The sequence below is a fragment of the Chiloscyllium plagiosum genome, unplaced genomic scaffold (genome assembly GCF_037043375.1).
Source record: "Chiloscyllium plagiosum isolate Xiang-an unplaced genomic scaffold, Cpla_swu_hap1 HiC_scaffold_27, whole genome shotgun sequence".
NCBI classification, from domain to species: Eukaryota; Metazoa; Chordata; class Chondrichthyes; order Orectolobiformes; family Hemiscylliidae; genus Chiloscyllium; species Chiloscyllium plagiosum.
This window is the reverse complement of record NW_028270165.1, coordinates 40,808,197-40,829,720: the sequence shown is the minus strand read 5'-3', so window position 1 is coordinate 40,829,720 and position 21,524 is coordinate 40,808,197. Positions and strand designations below refer to the sequence as shown.

Sequence of the window (21,524 nt, the reverse complement as noted above, 5' to 3'; positions counted from 1 at the left end):
GGGTTCACTATGGGGAACTGCAGGGAAAGTAGGTGGGATGCTGTTTGGAAGGTCAGTCTGAATTTTATGGGCCGAATGGCCCGTATGGATTATATGAATCTACCGTCTATTGAGAAACGACTGCACCCAAGTCTGCTGTGGATGGAGTGGGTTCCAGTTCATGGAACACTGACACCATTCCTGGGTAAGGTGGGATTTGAGCTGTCACTATCCCAGCCCACTGTCCCCATGCATTTTCTCTCTCTCCTTACAGTCTGCACTCACCAAATCTCTCTGCCCAGCCATTCTCTCTCTCTCCCCCTCATTTTCTGCCCCCCATTCTTTGTCCCCAAGTCTTTCTCCTCCCCTCCACCCTCTGTCCCCTATCCATTTTCTCTCACTCTCCCCCTCCCCTCTGCTCCCCTATCCATTCTCTCTCTCTCTCTCTCTCTCTCTCTCTCTCTCTCTCTCCCCCTCTTCCCCCCCACCCTCTGCACCCCTGTTCATTCTCTCTCCCTTCTACCTTCCCCCCATCTTTTCTCGTACCTCGAACCCTCTTTGATTGCTGTATCAAGCCCTTCTCGGGAAAGAGAGAGAATGGATGGTGATGACTCAACCTGGAAGACAGGGGAGCACAAGAAATGGCTGATCTTTAAAATTGAGAAAAGCTGAAATGACATATTCAGAAACATTGTTAATGTCGAAAAGCAGAAAGCTGCAGACATGTTTCTGAAACTTGCATTGAACTAGGCGGGTAGAGTCATACAGCACAGGAACAAACTCTGCAGTCGAGCTTACCCATGCTGACTGGATATCCTAAATTAATCTCGTGACCCATTTGCCAGTATTTGACCCATATCTCTCTCATTGGTTCCAATACATATACCCAACCAGATGCCTTTTAAATGTTATAATGGTACCAGCTCCCATCACTTCCTCTGGCAGCCCATTGCACACACGTACCACCATCTGTATGAAAAAAATACAAATCTATGCCTTCCTCACTCCCTCGTTTTATCTGTACTGATACCTTCGGGGATCTCTGGACTTGGACAGCAAGGTTCCTTTGTTCCTCAGCACTCTGTAGGGACCTACTATTTATTGATTACTTTCTTCCATTATTACATTTCCCAGAATGCCTGGAGATTAAATTCCATCTCTCTGCCCCATTTACCAGCTGATTGGTATCAAAGTGTAGCCGGAGACCATCCTCCTCACTATCAATACCACCACCTTTCCAGAGTTTACTCCTAAACAGAGGGGAGCAGCACTGTATCCGGCTGAGCAGTGGGAAATGTGTGTGTGTGTTGTGGGGGCTTGGAAACTTTGCAAGCTCCTTTTCCTTCATTTTTTAATCCCACCAAATCCATGTGGTTTGAGTTTTTATAACAGAAAACAGCACAGGGTTTAATTTTAACTTCCCACTGGCTGAAACTTTGTCCTCCCCTCTAAGGTCTGAGAGTAAAAACTTTACTTCCCCTCCCCTCCCTCCATGTGTAACACAGAGTTGTGGGATTGGCACCTGTTGTTATTTTGTGATCTATTCCAAATGAAAGTTTATCTCTGCGCAGGCACAAGTGAACAGTCTGTTTTTGTGCTTTCTGCGAGATCAGGCTAGCAGCTTTTAAATCCTTATGTTAAGCAGCAGAAGCAAACAGTCGATCAGCAATTGTATTTTGAGAGTGGTAATTCTAGCCCTGGTAATCCCGTTGGGTCAACAGAGAGAGAGGGAGAGCATGTCACATCTAAAGTGCATACAGAAGAGTTGTTACACTTGTTCAGTCAGTTGAGTTGGTTCTGCCCTCAGATGTGACTGGATGTTGCTTTTCATGGATCATAATTAAACTACAACGGAACACATTAAATTCAAGGAATTCAATTGAAAGGGCAGTTTGAGTGAATAAATGGAAAACTGCTTAAAGATTGGCTCCAGGTCTTTTACTTCACCAATTAGAAGTTGTTGGTTTGACAGCTCTCCTAATCATAGAATCCCTACAGTGTGGGAGCAGGCCATTTGGCCCATCGAGTCAACACTGACCCTCCAAACAGCAGCCCATCCAGACTAACAAAAATGTGCACCACATGTGTGCAGAGAAGGGGATGCTTGGAGTGAGTGGGATGCTTTCACCACCACCATCTCTCTCCAAGACACAAACATCCCCACAGCACCACCTGTCCATTCCTCCACCACCACAGTGCCACTGTCCATTCTCCCTGCCACCCACAGCATCCCCTGACCATTCTCCCTGCCACCCACAGCATCCCGTGACCATTCTCCCTGCCACCCACAGCATCCCCTGACCATTCTCCCTGCCACCCACAGCACCCCCATCCATTCTCCCCCGCCATTCATGGCTCCCCCCTCTCCATTCCCCCGTGCCACCCACGGCACCCCTGTCCATTCCCTCGCCACTCCCGGCACACCATCCATTAGAACATAGAACATAGAACAATACAGCACAGAACAGGCCCTTCGGCCCAAGATGTTGTGCCGAACTTCTAACCTAGATTAAGTACCCATCCATGTACCTATCCAAATGCCGCTTAAAGGTCGCCAATGATTCCGACTCTACCACTCCCACGGGCAGCGCATTCCATGCCCCCACCACTCTCTGGGTAAAGAACCCACCCCTGACATCTCCCCTATACCTTCCACCCTTCACCTTAAATTTATGTCCCCTTATAACACTCTGTTGTACCCGGAGAAAAAGTTTCTGACTGTCTACTCTATCTATTCCTCTGATCATCTTATAAACCTCTATCAAGTCACCCCTCATCCTTCGCCGTTCCAACGAGAAAAGGCCGAGAACTCTCAACCTATCCTCGTACGACTTCCTCTCCATTCCAGGCAACATCCTGGTAAATCTTCTCTGCACCCTCTCCAAAGCTTCCACATCTTTCCTAAAGTGAGGCGACCAGAACTGCACACAGTACTCCAACTGTGGCCTAACCAGGTCCTGTACAGCTGCAACATCACTTCACGACTCTTGAATTCAATCCCTCTGCTAATGAACGATAATACTCCATAGGACTTCTTACAAACTCTATCCACCTGCGTGGCAACCTTCAAAGATCCCTCTGTTCCTCCACCTGACTAAGAACCCTACCATTAACCCTGTATTCCGCATTCTTATTTGTTCTTCCAAAATGGACAACCTCACACTTGGCAGGGTTGAACTCCATCTGCCACTCCTCAGCCCAGCTCTGCATCATATCTAAGTCCCTCTGCAGCCGACAACAGCCCTCCTCACTGTCCACAACTCCACCTATCTTCGTATCATTCTCTCTCTCTCTTTCTTTCTCTCACCCCCACCCTCTGCGCCCCTGTCCAGTCCCCCTTCCCATCTTCTGACTCCCCATGCATTTTCTCTCTCCCCCAAATCCTCTGCTCTCCATCCCTCTGTTCCCCCACATATTCTCTTTCTCCACCCACGGTCTGCCCTCTGTCCATTCTCCTGCCATCCACTGACTCCCATCTATTCTCTCTCCCCTCACACTCTGCACTCCACTCTTTCTCTACCCCACAATGCTCTGTACCCCATTCTCTCTTGTCCCCCTCCACCATTTACTGCTGCCCCATTCTCTCACTTTGCCCCCTACCCTTTGCCCTGCAGGTCTTTCTCTTGCCCCCCCCCCCACTAACCTCTGCCCCCCAATCTTTCTCTAGACCAAACCCTCTGTTCCTGTCCATTTTCTGTTTCTCTACACACCACCCTCTGCCCTTTCATCCATTCTCTCTCTTTTCTCCCATCCTTTCTCATGCCTCGAGCCCTTTTTGATCACTGTATCAAGGCCTTTTCAGAAGAGAGAGAGAATAGATGACTCAACTGGGAGTCAGGACGGGTGACAAATGGCTGATCTTTAAAATTGAGAATAGCTAAAATGATACATTCAGAAACATCATTAAAGTCTGAAAGCATGTTCAATTTTTAAGAGCTGCTGAAATCTTCTGAAACTTGCATTGAAATAGGCGCAGTTAGGCCACAGCTCAGGACAGGCTGTAAGGGGTGAATGGCCTATTCTTAGTCTCATGAAATTGGTTCTGACTATGTCAAAATAGAGTTATAGATTTGTATAGCACAGAAACAAACTAAATTAATCTAGTGACCCATTTGCCAGCATTTGACCCATTTCCCAGCATTTGGCCCATTTCCCTCTGAATCTTTCCTATTCATAGCCCTATGAGAATGCATTTTAAATATTGTAACTGTGCCAGCCTCCACCACTTCATTGCATACACATACCACCCTTTGTGCAAAAAGGTTGGCCTTTAAGATCCTCAGAAATCTTTCCCCTCTCATCCTCAACCTATGCCCTCCAGTTCTGGGCTCCCCTCCCCTCCCGCCGCCAAACATGCGGAAAAGACATACAAAAGTTGATCAGCCAGACAAAATGCAAAAGCAATAAAATGTCGAGCCACGGGGGAACAAAATTGTTGCTCTACTTTGTTTTCCTATTTGCATTTGGAGACTTAAAGTCTGTCCATAAAACTAGAACCCCACAAGAGTATATTGCTGATATTTGCCGGTGTCAGCAACGCAGTGCGCATGCTCATCGCTGCCCAAACGAAAGGCGCGCGACCTGTTTTTGATGGACCAATCGGAAGCCCTGGAGGACCAGAAGGAGATTGGTCTTCCTGCCAATCAGAGCAACCGCATTGTCTGAATGCGGAAGTTGGACCACGAGCGTCTGAAGCTGCTGCTGGTGCTCCTCTCTTTGGAATGTAGACTGAGCTTCACCCCAGACTCCAACCTCCTTTCTCCGTCCAACATCTGTGAGTATGGTCGTCTCTTTTCTCACACACTTTTTCCATTTCACTTTTTTTCAATTTGGGGTTCGGTTGTTGGCTTGCGGCAACTGAAAGGAAAAGGAGTGAATCCAGGCCGAGACATTGGAAAAATTGGTCCAGGTCTGTGCCTCAATTGGCAAAATACATCGCCAGGAGACTGCAAGAACACACGAAGCCAGGCAGCACAAGGAGGTGGACAAGGCGATGTTTTGGGTGTAAACCTTCTTCGTGGGGGAGTGGGCGGTGGGGGAGAGTTTAGGGAGAACTGTAGATGGGGCATTAAAATGGGTGGTGACTGGGAGGACCCGTCAGTCTCTGCGGACCCGGCTGCGATGCTCGGCGAACCGTTCCTCAAGTTTACTCTTGGTCTCCCCGATGTAGAGAAGTCCACAGTTGACAAACACATGGCAAATACAGGACCACAATGTGAAGTTATAGCATTTGCAGTAAAAAAAAAAGCAGAAAGGAGGTGCATTATTTAAATGGTGATATATTGGGGTGTGAATAAAGTGAGAACTGGAGATCAGAGTCGAAAAATGTGGTGCTGGAAAAACAGCAGGTTAGACAGCAACGGAGGAGCAGGAGAGTCGCTGTTTTGGGCATGGGTCTTTCATCAGGAATGGACGTACAAAGGGGCCTCAGCGTCCTTCGACACCAATCAATGCCAGTTGTCAGACAGGAGCAATAAGCAATCAGCAAGGCTATGGTACATTAGCAAGAAAAATTGAGTTCAGAAGTTAACCAACCTCTGGACTTCTGGTACCTCTCCTGTGACTATTGATTTACAGATATCTCAGCAAGGGGCCCAGCAATCACTTCCCTAGATTCCCACAGAGTTCTAGAGGCACCTGATAAGGTCCCAGGTATTTATCCACCTTTGTGTTTCGAGACATCCAGCATCACCACCTCTGTAATATGGATATTTTTCAAGATGTCACCATCTATTTCCCTACAGTCTATATCTTCCATAACCTTTTCCTCAGGAAATACTGATGCAAAATACTCATTTAGTATCTCCCCCATTTTCTGCGGTTCCACACACAATCCACCTTGCTGATCTTCGAGGTGCCCCATTCTCTCCCTAGTTACCCTCTTGTCCTTAATGTATTTGTAAAAACCCTTTTGATTCTCCTTCACCCTATTTTCCAAAGCTATCTTATGTCCCCTTTTTGACCTCCTGATTTCCCTCTTAAGTATACTTGTTTATACTTTGTACCTTATACTCTTCTAAGAATTCACTCGATTTATCTTGTCTATACCTGACATATGTTTCCTTTTTTTTTAATCAAACCCTCAATTTCTCTAGTCATCCAGCATTCCCTACATCTATCAGACTTTCCTTTCACCCCAACAGGAATATACCATCTCTGGTCTACTCATTATTTCATTTCTGAAGGCTTCCCATTTTCCAGCCGTCCCTTTACCTGCGAACATCCGCCCCAATTAGCTTTTGAAAGGTCTTGCCTAATACTGTCAGACTTAGGATTCCTCCAATTTAGAACTTCAACTTTTAGATCTGGTCTATCCTTTTCCATCACTATTTTAAAACTAATAGAATTATGGGCGCCGACCCAATGTGCTCCCCCACTGACACCTCTGTCACCTGTCCTGCCTTATTTCCCAAGAGTAAGTCAGGTTTTGCACCTTCTCTAGTAGGTACATCCACATACTGAATCAGAAATTTTCTTGTACACACTTAAATTCCTCTCCAACGAAATCCTTAAACCTATGGCAGTCCCGGTCTATGTTTGGACAGTTAAATCCCCTACCATAACCATATAAGGGGAAAAAAGGGTCTAAAACTGGGCACAATCCTCCAGGTCCGGCCTCAGCAATGCCATGTATAGTTGCAGCAACATTTCGTTACCTTTTGTCTTCTATTCCTTTAGCTATCAAAGCCAACGTTGCATTCACTTTCTTTCTGATCTCCTGTACCTGCATGCTAGTTTTCTGTGACTCATTAATGAGGATACCCAGATTCCCTCTGCACCAGAGCACCCCAACGTCTCTGCCCATTTAGACAGTAGGTCACCTCCCTTTTTTCTTTGACCAAAATGCATGACCTCACACTTATCCACCTTAAACTCCATCTGCCACATTTGGGCCCACTCTCCTAACCTATCTATATCTATTTGTAAGGTTCTTATTTCCTCATTGCAATTTACCGTCCCACCTATTTTTGTGTCATTCACAAATTTGGCAAAAGAGCCTTTTATCCCTGTATCCAAGTCACTAATGTGGATTGTAAATAGCTGAGGTCCAAGGACCCAACCCTGTGGCACCTCACTAGTTACATCTTGCCATCCAGAAAAAAAGCCATAGATTCGGACTGTCTGTCTTCTGCCGATCAGCTAGTCACCTATTGAAGCTGATAAATTACTCCTAATCCCATATGATCCCACCTGTGAATTAACTTTTTGTGTGGCACTTCAGAAAATGCCTTCTGAAAGGCCAGATATATTACATCTACAGGATCACCATTATCCACTTTGCTTGTTACATCTTTGAAGAATTTAGTCAAATCTGATTTGCCCTTCATAAAACCATGCTGACTCTGATGTATGGAGTTTTGACTTTCAGACATTCTGATATTGCTTCCTTGATAATTGATTCTACCAGCAGGTGTTAAACTAACTGGTCTGCAATTTCCCACATATTGCCTCCCTCCCTTTTTGAATACAGGTGTTACATTAGCATTTTTCAAATCCACTGGAACCATAAGACCATAAGATATAGGAGTAGAAATGAGACCATTCAGCCCATCGAGTCTGCTCCACCATGGTTGACTGGTTTATCAACCCCATTCTCCCACTTTCTCCCCATAACCTTTGATCACCTTGACAATCAACAACCTACCTATCTCAGTCTTAAATAAACTCAATGAATCTTTCTCACATCTAGAGAACTTTGGAATATTATAACTAATGAATCCACCATCTCCACTGCACTTCCTAATGTATTTTTAAGAAGCTATGAACCTAGACTCCAAGGTCTCTTTGTTAAGCAATACTCCCAAAGACCTAATCATTATGTGTTGAAGTCCTGCTAAGATTAGCCTAAATTCGACAACTGCATGATGCATCTCGGGCCATAGTCTGGGGTGTGGATTACCAGGTGCTGGGGATTTGTAAACTTGTAATCCCATCAATTTCTCCAACACCATTTCCCTACGACTACTCAGTTCCTTCAGTTCTGCTCTCAATGGACCATATGTTCCCCAACATTTTGGGGACGTTACTTGTGCCCTCCTTTTGTGATTATATCAGCAACATATGTGGTTAATTGGTCTGCCATCTTTGTTCCACATGAGAACTTTGCCGGTTTCTAATTGTAATTGTTTTCACCAATCCTCTTTTTCCCTTTTCACATACCCCATTTTCCCCTTTTAATCAATCCTTTTGTTGAAACCTGAACTGCTCCCAGTCTTCAGACTAGATGCTTTTTTTTAGCTAATTTGTGTGCCACTTCTTTGGATCCAGTCCTGTTCATAATATTCTTTGTTCGCTGTGGCTGGGCCACCTTTTGTTTTATTTTTCAGACAGGATGGAACAACTATTGCAGTTACTCCAGGTGCTATCCAAATGTCTGTCATTTCTTTCAATAATGTGCCCTCGTTTGTTGCAGCCTGTTTGTGCCTGTAATTTCCTTGCTTTAGATTTAAGTCCCCAGTCTCAGTATCAATTCTGTTGCTCTCCAACGTAATGGAAAGTTCTCACTCAGTTCTTCACTCTTCTGCAAGGGACTTCTCACAGCTACATTGCCAATTATTCCCTTCTCATGAAGGAATTAACATTTTGGAATTAAATTGCCATTGGCTAACAGAACCATTGCAATTTTTGGGAGATTGTGTGCAATTCGGGTCTCCCTCCTATTGGAAAGATGTTGTGAAGCTGGAAAGGGTTCAGAAAAGATTTACAATGATGTAACCAGGGGGTTGGAGTGATAGCGAGAGGCCAAACAGACTGGGCTGTTTCCCCTTGCACGCCGGAGGCTGAGAGGTGACCTTATAGACGTTTATAAAATCATGAAAGGCATGGATAGGGTAAATAGACAAGGCCTTTTCCTTGGGATGGGAGAGTCCAGAGCTAGAGGGTAACAGGTTCAGGGTGAGGGCTGTGGGTTGGGGGCGCAGATTTAAAAGGGACCTCGGGCATCTTTTTCATTCAGAGGGTGGTGCTTGCAACGAATGAGCTACCAGAGAAAGTGGTGGAGGCTGATACAATTACAGCATTTAAAAGGCATCTGGATGGGTATATGAATTGGAAGGGTACAGAGGAATAGAAGCCAGGTGCCAGCAAACGGGGCGATATTAATTTGGGATATCTGGTCGGCATGGACAAGTTGGACTGAGAGTTTCTGTGCTGTATATCTCTGACTCTGGCTTCCCACTAGATATTTGCCACGTCTGTATGTTCAGTCTTTCTCTGGTGTCGGTGTCAAAGCCTTAATATCTCATTCCACTCCCACCTCCCGGGATGTTAACCATTTCGTGTCTGTTTTTTTCTCAAGAAGCTGTTTTGCAAGTTCAACCTGAATTTACACTTGTTTTACTCCCCAAAATCAGACCTGCTCACTCTCAGCAATATCCCAATGTTGTTGTGAAAGATATTAACTTTCAGGTGGAGTTATCCAAATTTCAGTGATGTCAGTCCTGACGTTTTTGCTTTTCTGCCCCTCTCAGATACTGAATCAGCCCCTTCAGGAGAATTTGTTAGAGCAGAGTGAGAACAGAAGGGGAGAGAGAGCGGGATGGTGCTTTCAAATTTATGAAATAACAAAAGAAAAGAATGTTCAACGGCAAGTAAAATTCCTTGTTCTGAATTTCTACCCTGGACTGACAGTGACGACTTTTATAATCTCTTTTAACAGAGTATTTGAAGATCTGAAGACGGAAGTTTCAACATCAGCAGATGAAGGGCTTATGCCCGAAACAGACTTTGCTGCTCCTCAGATGCTGCCTGACTTGCTGTGTTTTGCTAGTGCCGCACTTTCCGACTCTGACTATCCAGTGTCTTCAATCCTCACTTTGATGTCAATGTCTGACAGTCATTCAATCCATTGAGACCGCAACAATTTTCAACTATGGATCTATGAGAAGGAGCAAAGCTTTTGGTTCCTGCTTGAGTGCGTTTTCAGTATCAGTGGGACTGGATGAAAGACCCTACTGTTGCAGCGCACTGAGTGTGCAGCCTGAAACAGATATACGGGCCTGGAAAGTGGAATTCACAGCAGGAAGGGCCTGTACACAAAGAACAGAAGCCCATTCTAAAATATGAAAGATTTAATCTAAAATTGTTTAGTGAAGGACATCTCCATGACCGTGGACTCCTTTGGCTATAAATTCTGTGATCATGACCTTACTGTCCACGACCACCTGATGAAAGAGCAGCACTCTGAAATGGAGTGATCAGTAAAAATGTCTCATTTGGATCACCCAAGGTTAGAAATGGAAGCATATCTCTTCAAGGTTACAGTTTGATTTGCCCTTTCAACGTTCTTGAAATTTAAGGTGTTCCATTGTCGGGTTCAATTCTGATCCATACCATGCACCCTAATTTTACTCACTAACCTCCTGTGTGGGACTTTATCAAAAGCTTTCTGAAAGTCCAGGTACACTACATCTACTGGATTTCCCTCGTCCATCTTCAGAGTTACATCCTCAAAAAATTCAAGAAGATTAGTCAAGCATGATTTCCCCTTCATAAATCCATGCTGACTCTGTCCTATCCTGTTACTACTATCCAGATGTGCAGTAATTTCATCCTTTATAATAGACTCCAGCATCTTTCCCACTACTGAGGTCAGACTAACTGGTCTATAATTTCCTGCTTTCTCTCGCCCACCTTTCTTAAAAAGTGGTATAACATTAGCCACCCTCCAATCCTCAGGAACCGACCCCGAATCTATTGAACTCTGGAAAATAATCACCAATGCATCCACGAGTTCCCGAGCCACCTCCTTCAGTACCCTGGGATGCAGACCATCAGGCCCCGGAGACTTATCAACCTTCAGACCTAACAGTCTCTCCAACACCAAATCCTGGCAAATATAAATTCCCTTAAGTTCAGGTCCTTCAGCCACTGTTACCTCAGGGAGATTGCTTGTGTCTTCCCCAGTGAACATAGATCTGAAGTACCCATTTAATTCCTCTGCCATTTCTTTGTTCCTAGTAATATATTCCCCTGTTTCTGTCTTCAAGGGCCCAATTTTTGTCCTAACCATTTTTTTGCCTTGCACATACCTAAAAAAGCTTTTACTATCCTCCTTAATATTCTTGGCCAGTTTACCTTCGTACCTCATTTTCCCTCTGCGTATTTCCTTCTTAGTAATCCTCTGTTGCTCTTTAAAAGCTTCCCAGTCCTCAGTTTTCCCACTTATCTTAGCTATGTTATACTGTTTCTCTTTTAACTTTATATGTTTCTTTACTTCCCACGTCAGCCACGGCCGCCCATGCCTCCTCCTGGGATCTGTCTTCCTTTTTGGAATGAACTGATCCTGCATCTTCTGCATTATACACAGAAATATTCGCCATTGTTCCTCCACCGTCATCCCTGCTAAGGTATTGCACCATTGAACTTTGAACTCCTCCCTCATTGCTCCATAATTCCCTTTATTCAACAGGAGTACTGTCACTTCCGACTGTACCCTCTCCCTCTCAAATTGCAGATTGAAGCTAATTCTATTATGGTCACTACTTCCCAATGGCTCCTTCACTTCGAGGTCTCTGACCAATTCTGGTTCGTTACACAACACCAGATCCAGAATTGCCTTCACCCTGGTCGGCTCCAGCACCAGCTGCTCTAAGAATCCATCTCTGAGGCACTCCACAAAGTCTCTTTCTTGAGGCCCAATACCATCCTGATTCTCCCAGTCTACCTGCATGTTAAAATCCCCCATAACAACTGTAGTGACATCTTTGCGACAGGCCAATTTCAGCTCCTGATTTCACTTACATCCGACATCCAGACTCCTGTTTGGGGGCCTGTAGAAGACTTCCAAGAGTGTCTTTTTACCCTAGTATTTCGAAGCTCTATCCACACTGACTCTACATCTCCTGACTCTACGTCCCCCCGCGCAAGGGACTGAATATCGTCCCTTACCAACAAGGCCACCCCGCCCCCTTTGCCCGTCAGTCTGTCCTTACGATAGCACGTGTATCCTTGAATATTCATTTCCCAGGCCCTGTCCACTTGAAGCCACGTCTCAGTTATCCCCACAATATCGTATCTGCCAATTTCCAAAAGAGCCTCAAGCTCATCCATCTTATGTCTAATGCTTCGTGCATTCATGTATAGTATTTTTAATTTGTTACTGCTCTCACCCTTCCCATCAACCCTTATTTCACTCAACCTTACAGGATGATGCCTTTCTGAGTTTTCTGCCTCATTAATACAGTTGTCTTTCTTGACTTCTCTTATTCTAACTTTCCCTTCAATTTCCTTTTTAAACATCCAGCTTGTCCCCTTTCCCCCCCCCGCCCCGCCCCCCCCCCCCCCCCCCCCCCGCTACTTAGTTTAAATGTAGCGGTGTTGCAGTAGAAAACCTGCCTGCCAGAATGCTGGTCCCTAACCTATTAAGGTGCAAGCCGTCTCTCTTGTAGAATTTATGTTTACCACAAAATATACCCCAGTGATCCAAGAACTTAAATCCTTGCTTCCTGCACCAGTTCCCCAACCACACGTTCAAGTGGCACATGTCTCCTATCATGGGAATTCTGGAAAATATAAAGGGGCTGTTAAAAGTACTTCAACTTTGGGAACACTGGGTCTTGTGGAAGCAGGGCATTTGACAAACCTTTTCAGAGAAATTCTCTCCAACTGGTGGACTATAGACAGTTTTCCCATGGAAAATTACACAGATATGAAGAATGTTACCTTCTGTGAACCATTTTCCTGAAAAATGCAGATGAATTCAACTTGCTAACGTGAAGCAAATGTTGGAGGGAAAGGAAACTGCCAAGATCAAAAGGCTGATGAATGTCAACATTTATCAGATTGGTTTCGAGAATAGAAAAACCTGCACTGGAGACACCCTGAAGAGGGTTGTCTCATACCTATTCCTTCAATTAGTTTTATATGTCTTAATTGTTAAGTCATACCTAGCACATGGAAAGATGGCTCTGGTTTGTGGAGGTCAGTCATCTCGGCATCAGGACAACTCTGCAGGAGTTCATAGGCCGAACCATCTTCATCAATGACCTTCCTCCATCATAAGTTCAGAATTGGAGATGTTGCAATAATTGCAGATGTTCAGCACTATAAACAACTCCTCACAAACTGAAGCAGTTCAGTTTGAAATGCTACAAGATCTTAACCATATCCAATGGGCTGATGAGTGGCAAGTAACATGACTGCCACGCAAATGTCACACAAGGACTCATCCCCAAAACAGATAATCTGACCACTGACCTGTGATATCAACAATGTTACTGTCACTAAATACCCCACAATCAACATCCTTGGGGTTTACCATTGAACAGAAACTTAACTAGATGAACCATATATTCACAGTGGCTACAAGAGCAGGTCAGAGGCCAGAAATACTGCAGTGATTAACTCACCTCCTGACTCTCCAAAACGTGTTCCAACTTCTACAAGCCACAAATCAGCAGTGTAATGGAATACTCCCCACTAGCTTGGATGGGGTTGCAGCTTCAACTGTATTTGAAACGCATCATGCCATCCAGGTCAATGTTGCCTGCTTGATTGGTACCATAGCCACTGTTCAGAAGCAGTAGTGTGTAGTATAGTATCTACAAGACGCACTGCAAAAATTTACCAAAGCACCTTACAAATTGCCTTTCAAACTAACAACCACTTCCATCTAGAAAGACCAGGAAAACAGATACATGGGAACACAACCACTTGCAAGTACCTCTCCAAGCCACTCACCATCTTCACTTGGAAATGTATTACTGTTCCGTCAGTGTCACTGGTCCAAATCCTGGAATTCCTTCCCTCAAGACGTTGTGGGTCACCGTACAGGATGTGGATTGCAACGGTTCAAGAAGGCAGCTCACCACCACATTCTCAAGGAGAACCAAACGCTGGCCAGCCAGCGACGCCCATGTACCGGAAGTAGATTTTAATAAATTATTGAAACAGAGTGTTGGAATCTGCAAACTAAAGAAAATCAACGTTAAGAAGGGTCAGATGGAGAGCATTCATTCGGTGCTTATTTGAGAACAGATAAAGAGCGATTATACTGACACTGAATTGGAACTAGAGTTTAGAGTTAAACACCTGTAATGTTCCACTCAATATATAAATCTAAAATCGATGAAAGATTTGCCCCTGACGTGTACTTCACTAACACGTGAATAGGACAGTTAAGAAGGCATATGGGATACTGGATTTCATGACATTAATGGCACCTTGAATTCCCATGATCCCATGCGATCGAGAAACCTCTCTATGGGCCCCTGGCTGTGCGCATGCGTGCGGTGAGGCACAGTTACTGAGTGTGGGAGAGAAATGGCGCCGGCGGCTGAAGGAACCGGAACAGAAACCGCTGGAAAAGCTGAGCAGGTCCGGCAGCGCCTGTCCAGAGAAATCGAGGAGGTGTTTCGGGTCCGGTGATCCTTCTTCAGAACAGGAACAGGTTTCAGAAACATCCCGGGGAGAGGAGACAGTGAGACAGGGTAGGATTGGGAACCGCGGGAGGAGGGAGACTGGGGAGTTTATAAACTCCGAGGGGGAGGCCTGAGGCCGTGAATAAAACCTCCCCAGGCCCACTTCACCACCGAAGGAGCTCTCGTGTTGCCCGGGTAACAGGGCGCCATCTTTGTAAGGTTAAGGCGCGTGTTGACTTGGAGCGGGGAGCGCGGGCGGCCATCTTGGTGAGGGCACCATCAGCTGTCATTTCCGGGAGAGAAGTGACAGCTGGTGTCATTCAACTAGAATTTCCTCATTTCACTCTGAGAGACCTGGCCCTGAGCTTGGTTTGTGTGGCCTTAAAACAGGACAAGGGAGTGGGAGAGAGAGAGAGATCTAGAATGACACGAAGGCGGACTGTGAATTTGAGGTGAATGAATCTGATCATTTGTGGAGCTGGAACAGAAACTGGGTACTTCCAAGACCGCAGTGACCAGGAGAGCATTGATGTGTTGATGTTATTTTCAGTTTGTAGACAGGAGAAAAGAGAACGCCAGGAGTGGAGGAAAGACATGATGAAGATGGATTTGAAATTCAATGCAGGAGGAGGGATAACTTGAGCCAGCACCCAGCCCATATCCCTCCGAAACCTTCCTGTTCACATACCCATCCAGATGCCTTTTAAATGTTGCAATTGCACTAGCCTCCTCCACTTCCTCCAGCAGCTCATTCCATACTCTTACCACTCTCTGCATGAAAAAGTTGCCGCTTACATCTCCTTTAAATCTTTCCCCTCTCACCCTAAACCTATGTTCTAGAGTTATCAACTACCCCACCCCAGGGAGAAGACTTGGTCTATTTATTCTATCCGTGCACCTCATCATTTTAAAACCTTTATAAGGTCACCCCTCAGCGTCCGACTCTCCACGGAAAACCGCCAGCATGTTTAACTTCTTCGTATAGCTCAAATCCCTCAACCCTAGCATGGGATGTTACCTGTGTTTTATGATAGAAGCAACATATGTGGTTAATTGGTCTGCCATCTCTTTGTTCCACATGAGAACTTTGCCTGTTATTGTTTTCTCTAATTTTTTTTCCTCTTCACATACCCCATTTTCCCCTTTTGACCAATCCTTTTGTTGAAACCTGAACTGCTCCCAGTCTTCAGATCTGCTACTTTATTTTTAACCAATTTGTACACCACTCCTTTGGATCTAGTCCTATCCATCATGTCCCTTGTTAGCCGTGGCTGTGCCACCTTCTGTGTTTTATTTTTTCAGACAGGAATGGACAACTGTTGCAGTTCCTCCAGGTGCTCTTTAAATGTTTGTCATTTCTTTCAATAATGTTCCTTCATTTGTTGTGGCCTGATTGTGCCTCTGCCGTTGTAATTTCCTTGCTTTAGATTTAAGTTCCCAGTCGCAGAATCACCTCTGTTCCTCTCCATTTTAATGGAAAGTTCTCTCACTCAGTTCTTCACTATTCCGCAAGAGGCTTCTTACAGCTACATTGCCAATTATTCCCTTCTCATGAAGAAATTAATATTTTGGAATTAAATTGCCATTGTTCAGCAGAACCATAGCCACTTTTGGAATGTTGTGTGCAGTTCTGGTCTGAGTCCTATCAGAAGGATGTTGTGAAACTTGAAAGGGTTCAGAAAAGATTTACAAGGATGTTGCCAGGGTTGGGGGGTTTGAGTGAAATGGAGAGGCCAAGCAGACTGAGGCTGTTTCCCCTTGCGCGCTGGAGGCTGAAGTTGATAAAATCATGAGAGGCATGGATGGGGTCAATAGTCAAGGTCTTTTCCTTGAGATGGGATACTCCAGAATGTAAGGGTAATAGGTTCAGGGTGGGCAGGTGGGGTGGGGAAGGGAAGGTTTAAAAGGGACGGAAGGGGCAACTTTTTCATTCAGAGGGCGGTGTGTGTAAGGAATGAGCTGCCAGAGGAAGTGGTGGAGGCTGGTGCAATCACAACATTTAAAAGGTATCTGGATGGGTATATGAATAGGAAGGGGTTAAAGGAAAATGGGCCAAGTGCTGGCAAACGGGCCTAGATTGTTTCTGGATACCTGATCGGCATGTTAACTTTCTCTCTGGTGTCGGTGTAATACCTTGATGTCTCCTTTTCTCCCCTTTCCAGGGGATGTTAACCATTTCGTGTTTCATTGTTCGTCAAGAAGCTGCATTGCAGGTTCACCCTGAATTGACACAGTATTTGTTTCCCAAAATCAGACCTGTTCAGTCTCAGCAGTATTCCAATATTGGGAAAGATATTAACTTTCAGGTGGAGTTATCCAAAATTCAGAGAGATGTCAGACTTGACATTTTTGCTTTTCTGCCCCTGTAAGATCCTGAATCAGCACCTTCAGGAGAATTAGCGCGGAGTGAGAACAGAGGTGGAGAGAAGAGAGAGAGTGGGATGATGCTTTCAATTTTGTGGAGTAACAAAAGAAAAGAACGTTCTGCAGAAAGTAGAGTTGCTTGTTCTGAATTTCTACCCTGCACTGACAGTGATGATTTTTGTAATCTCTTTTCACAGACTTTTTGAAGATCTGAAGACAGAAGTTTCAAAATCAACAGATGAAGGGCTTATGCTTGAAACATCGACTCTCCTGCTCCTCGGATGCTGCCTGACCTGCTGCGCTTTTCCAGCACCGCACTTTTCGACACTGAGTGTCCAGTGTCTGCAGTCCTCACTTTGATGTCAATGTCTGACAGTCACTCAATCCATTGGGAACGCAACAATTTTCGACTGTGATTCTGTGAGAAGGAGCAAAGCTTTTTAGTTCCTGTTTCTGTATGTTTTCAGAATCAGTGGGACTGGATGAGAGACCGTACTGTTGCAGTGCACTGAGGGTGGAGCCAGAAATAGTTATACAGCCTGGAAAGAGGGATTCACGGCAGGGAGGGGCTCTACACATTTTCGTGCGTAGGTTTGGCCATGGGAAAACCTGAGCGATCCCGCCCCGTAGAGAAACCATGTAAGGGTGGTGACTGTGGGAAAAGTTTCCATTTCCCGTCTGCCCTGGAGACTCAACGGCGCACTCACACCGGGGAGAGGCCGTTCCCCTGCACAGAGTGCGGTAAGGCCTTCAGCAATTCCTCTGACCTGTTGAAGCACCAACGGGTCCACACGGGGGAGAGGCCCTTCAGCTGTCCCAAATGCAGGAAGGGCTTTACGCAGGCCTCCAGTCTGCTGACCCACCGGCAGGTCCACACCGGGGAGAGGCCGTTCCTTTGCACCAAGTGCAGGAAGGCCTTTAGCAATTCCTCAGGCCTGCTGAGGCATCAGCGGGGCCACACGGGGGAGAGGCCCTTCAGCTGCCCTGAGTGTGGGAAGGTATTTAGCAATTCCTCCGACAGACTGAAGCACCAGCGGGTCCACACTGGAGAGAAGCCCTTCAGCTGCCCCAAATGCGGGAAGGGCATTACCCATGCCTCCACCTTGCTTACCCACCGGCGGGTCCACACCGGGGAGAGGCCCTTCACCTGCCCCGAGTGCGGGAAAGCCTTCAGCAATTCATCCGACAGACTGAAGCACCAGCGGGTCCATACTGGGGAGAGACCCTTCAGCTGCCCTGAGTGTGGGAAGGGCTTTACACAGGCCTCCACCCTGCTGGTCCACCAGCGGGTCCACACTGGGGAGTGGCCATTCACCTGCTCTCAGTGTGGGAAGGGATTCACCCACTCTTCCCACCTGCAGAGGCACCAGCGAGTTCACATTCCATGGCAGGGGGATTGAAGGAGCAATGGCAGAGTCCCATTATCGACTGGACCCCTGGGTTTGAATCCCGTTGTGGCAGATGGCGGAATTGGAATTCGGTCAGAAGTCTGGAGTTCGGAATCTAACGATGAAACCATTTTTGCGGGTGGGGGCGGGGGCGTGAGATCCCCCATCTGAATCACTCATGCCCTTTTTAGGAAAGGAAACTGCCGTTGCAGGAAAGGATTCACTCATTTGTCCCAGCTGCATCCTTTACCCGGGTGGCCTACATGTGACTCCAGACCCAGAGCAGTGTGGTTGACTCCCCCACCTGCAGAAATGAACAGGGAGAAACTTACTTGGCTGCAGGGTCTGGGTTGAAATTGCTGAGTGAGGCAATACTTCCTATGGGTTAAGGCTGTACCAAGGATCCAATTACAAAGGGACAACTTGGTGGTGACTAATAGTAAAGAAAGTGGGGGGTGGGGAGACTGTGTACTCTTTGACCTTGAGTTGTTTTTTTAAAAAATAAGCTACTTTTTCTACGCCTTTTTGCTGGGGGGATCTGAAGTGGTAACAAAGTTGGGTCTTGATAAAGGTTACCTGAACTTACTGCCGGGTTCAGACTTTCATTGAAAGCTTTGAGCTCCAAGAGGTTTTTGTTTTAAAGCTGCTCATTTCTTTCAGCCTCCTGCGCTAAGTTTCCAATGTCATGTATCAGATGGAGCAGTGAATGAGTAGCTGGTATCATTAAAAATTGTAAATTTTTCATGTGTGCAGGTACTGCGTCATTTCATCAGCATTGTAAGGTTTACTGGCAGCACCGGGAGGTGTGGGCTGCCTTCACTAGAAATGATGTGGAGGAGCCAGAGATGGACTGGGTTGGATCAAGTTAAAAAAATCACACATCAGGCTATAGTGCTTTATTTGGAACCACTAGCTTTCGGAGCGCTGCTCCGTCATCAGAAAGCTGTGGAACAGGATCATAAGGCATAATTTATAGCAAAAGATCACAGTATAGTGCAAATGATCGGATATATTGAACAAACCTAGATTGTTGTGAAGTCTTTTGTCTTTTAGAATAGATTGCAAATTTTAGTTCATTAATGTGTAAATTCCAGAAAGTCTTTGAAGTCAGATTCTCGAGATTACTTAAGGTTTTATATAAATAGGTTTCATCTCAGTTCAGACAATAATGAAATGTGTGAGGTTTGAGTCTGTCTGTATCCCAATCTTGAATCAGACTGGTTCTATTTCCAAAGTAGGAATTTACAAATATTACATGTATCAACTGCCTGCAGGTTGTTTGCTTTTTGATCAAAATTGAATGTATCTGCAAATGCAAATTCACCCCATAGACCTGTGTGTGTATGAGAGAGTGTGTGTGCATGAGAGAGTTTGTGTCTGTTTGCGTGTGTGTATGCTTGAAGCGTGAGTGTGATGGAGGAGAAGCCTGTGAGAGGGTGTGAGTGTCTCAGAGAGAGCATGTGTATGAGAGAGGTATGGATAAAAGCGAGGGGTTGCATTTGGCTAAAACAAGGAAGGGCAGGATTTGTATAGTTAATGATAGGGCTCTGGGTTGCGTTGTAGAACAGAGACATGGTGGGTTTCAGGTACATTGTTCTATGAAAGTTGCATCATTGGTAGACAGGGTGGTTAAGAGGCGTTCATTACACTTGCCTTCGTTGTTCACAGCGTTGTGTATAGGAGTTGGGACATCATGTTGTTAAGACCACTTTCAGAGTACTGAGTACAGTTTTTTTTTGCCCTGTTATAGCATGTCGGAGAAATTTGCCCAATAAGTTAGAGATCACAAAGCGCGGTTCAAAGTGAAATTGACAAACACTTTATTACAAGCAATGTCACTGGAAGAGAACCTGACTAGGCTGACACAGAATTGACAGTCTGTACAGGTAGATCAGAATTTCTCTTCTAAGAGCTGAGGATGAGACCAGTTTTTATAATAATGCTGTATAATAAGGCTGATTAAGAAATGGGGAATATACAATGTATCTGGAAATGGAGTAATCTAGTTACAAGGATGCTAATTGGAAAACCGTTATCAGATGAATGTCCTGTTCCTTCACACAGTGTAACATCCTGACGATCGATGGTTCCATTCCTCTTCACAGGTAGGTGTTAACTTCTCCTCTGAAGTGGTGAGGTGCTTCCATTTCTTGTTCTGGAAGCAAGTCCTTGCTGGTGCCTCTCTGTCTGACCTGCTCTTTGTGTGGCTTTGGTATTGTTGGGTTGTGAAACTGTCCTTGGGGCTTTGAGATACCTGTGGTGCTCTGTCATTGTAGTGAGGTTGAAGTGCATTCCTTTGTCCGTATGCTGTCAGGTTTGGCTTGCGAGCCTGCATGGGCATTCTGGGTATTTTAGGTACAGTTTGACCAATTTTGCTTTTGTGGGCCTATTGTGGGTTGGCAGAGTGGCAGATCTTTTTCCACAATTTCCCCCCCTTTTCTTTTTGTTTTGCTCAGGGGAGGGATGAGAAGGGGCAATGTAGCCGGAGCCAGGGGGATTGTCGGGTGGGGGTCTCAGTATCAGACAGATAGCTCTCTGTGTCCGAGTCTGGTCCAGGAGAGGCTATTTTAGGGGCAGGGATGTTCTCCCAGTGGATCTGTGCTAGCTGAGTGGTGAGGGGGCCAAAGGGTAACAGAATTGTACATAGGTGTGAACAGCACAGTCGGATAGCCATGGCTAGCACTCTAAGCCTGGCAATGATAGTGATGAGGGCTATCAGTCCCTGCAGTCAGGCTCTGCGCGTGCACTCTTTCACAGCGAGTAGGTCGTCCAGGGCTATCGTGTTCTGCAGAGTCACAGTACAGATGGCAACAGCCTCCACATTCAGCTGGGCGAATACGTTTGCTGTGGAGTTTGCCACCTCCTGTACTGTGACAGCGAGTTTGTGGGCTTCTACCTGTAACTGTAAAGTTGCCGAGTGGGGTGACATCAGGTAGAGAGCTGCTTCAATGGCAGCAACGGCTCGTCTGCTGCCTGGCACGGGCTTTGGGAAGGGAGGGGACTGGGAGTGATAAATTAATGGTACCGCATACCCAACATTGCAGCTCCCTGTCCAGGACAGCAGTAGGCTTTGTGGCCACAGATAAAATAGGTGCCATTGTCAGTCTGGAGATGGAGTGTCTGGGTCCCTGTCCAGCTGGTGAGGAAGGTGGTATTCTGGGTGATCTTGTTGAGGACCTGTCGGTTTAAAATGCTGCCTTCTGCAGTGGATCGGCGTGCTGCGGGAGTTAGGAGCAGGGAGTCAGTGCACCGGCTCCAGTCAGCCTCCCATCCAGATGGCTGTGTGTGTTTCAAACAGATGGAACCTGCAGGTGGCCCGTGTGTGTTCGTGTCAGCAATGGTCAGGGCTGGGGGCTCATGGGAGAGGTTGTAGGCCGGGTAAAAGCACCCTTTATATTTTTCCAGGTGGTAACCTGCAGACCTCCAGCGGGCT

The 21,524-nt window shown here is 45.9% G+C and overlaps 2 protein-coding genes across 2 annotated transcripts in view; one reads left to right on the top strand and one right to left on the bottom strand.

The window, feature by feature from the left end:
- Positions 1–21,524, bottom strand: part of LOC148143726 (uncharacterized) — a 437,486-nt gene that overhangs the window by 167,402 nt on the left and 248,560 nt on the right. The window lies entirely within an intron of this gene.
- LOC148143734 (uncharacterized) lies at positions 17,303–18,217 on the top strand. The gene has a single exon (XM_087974473.1). It carries the CDS (start codon positions 17,303–17,305, stop codon positions 18,101–18,103), a length of 801 nt encoding a protein of 266 aa, XP_087830599.1. The 3' UTR covers positions 18,104–18,217.

Excerpts from the sequence above, each read along its gene's own strand:
- LOC148143734 (XM_087974473.1), top strand. The coding sequence starts at position 17,303 with ATGGGAAAACCTGAGCGATCCCGCCCCGTAGAGAAACCATGTAAGGGT.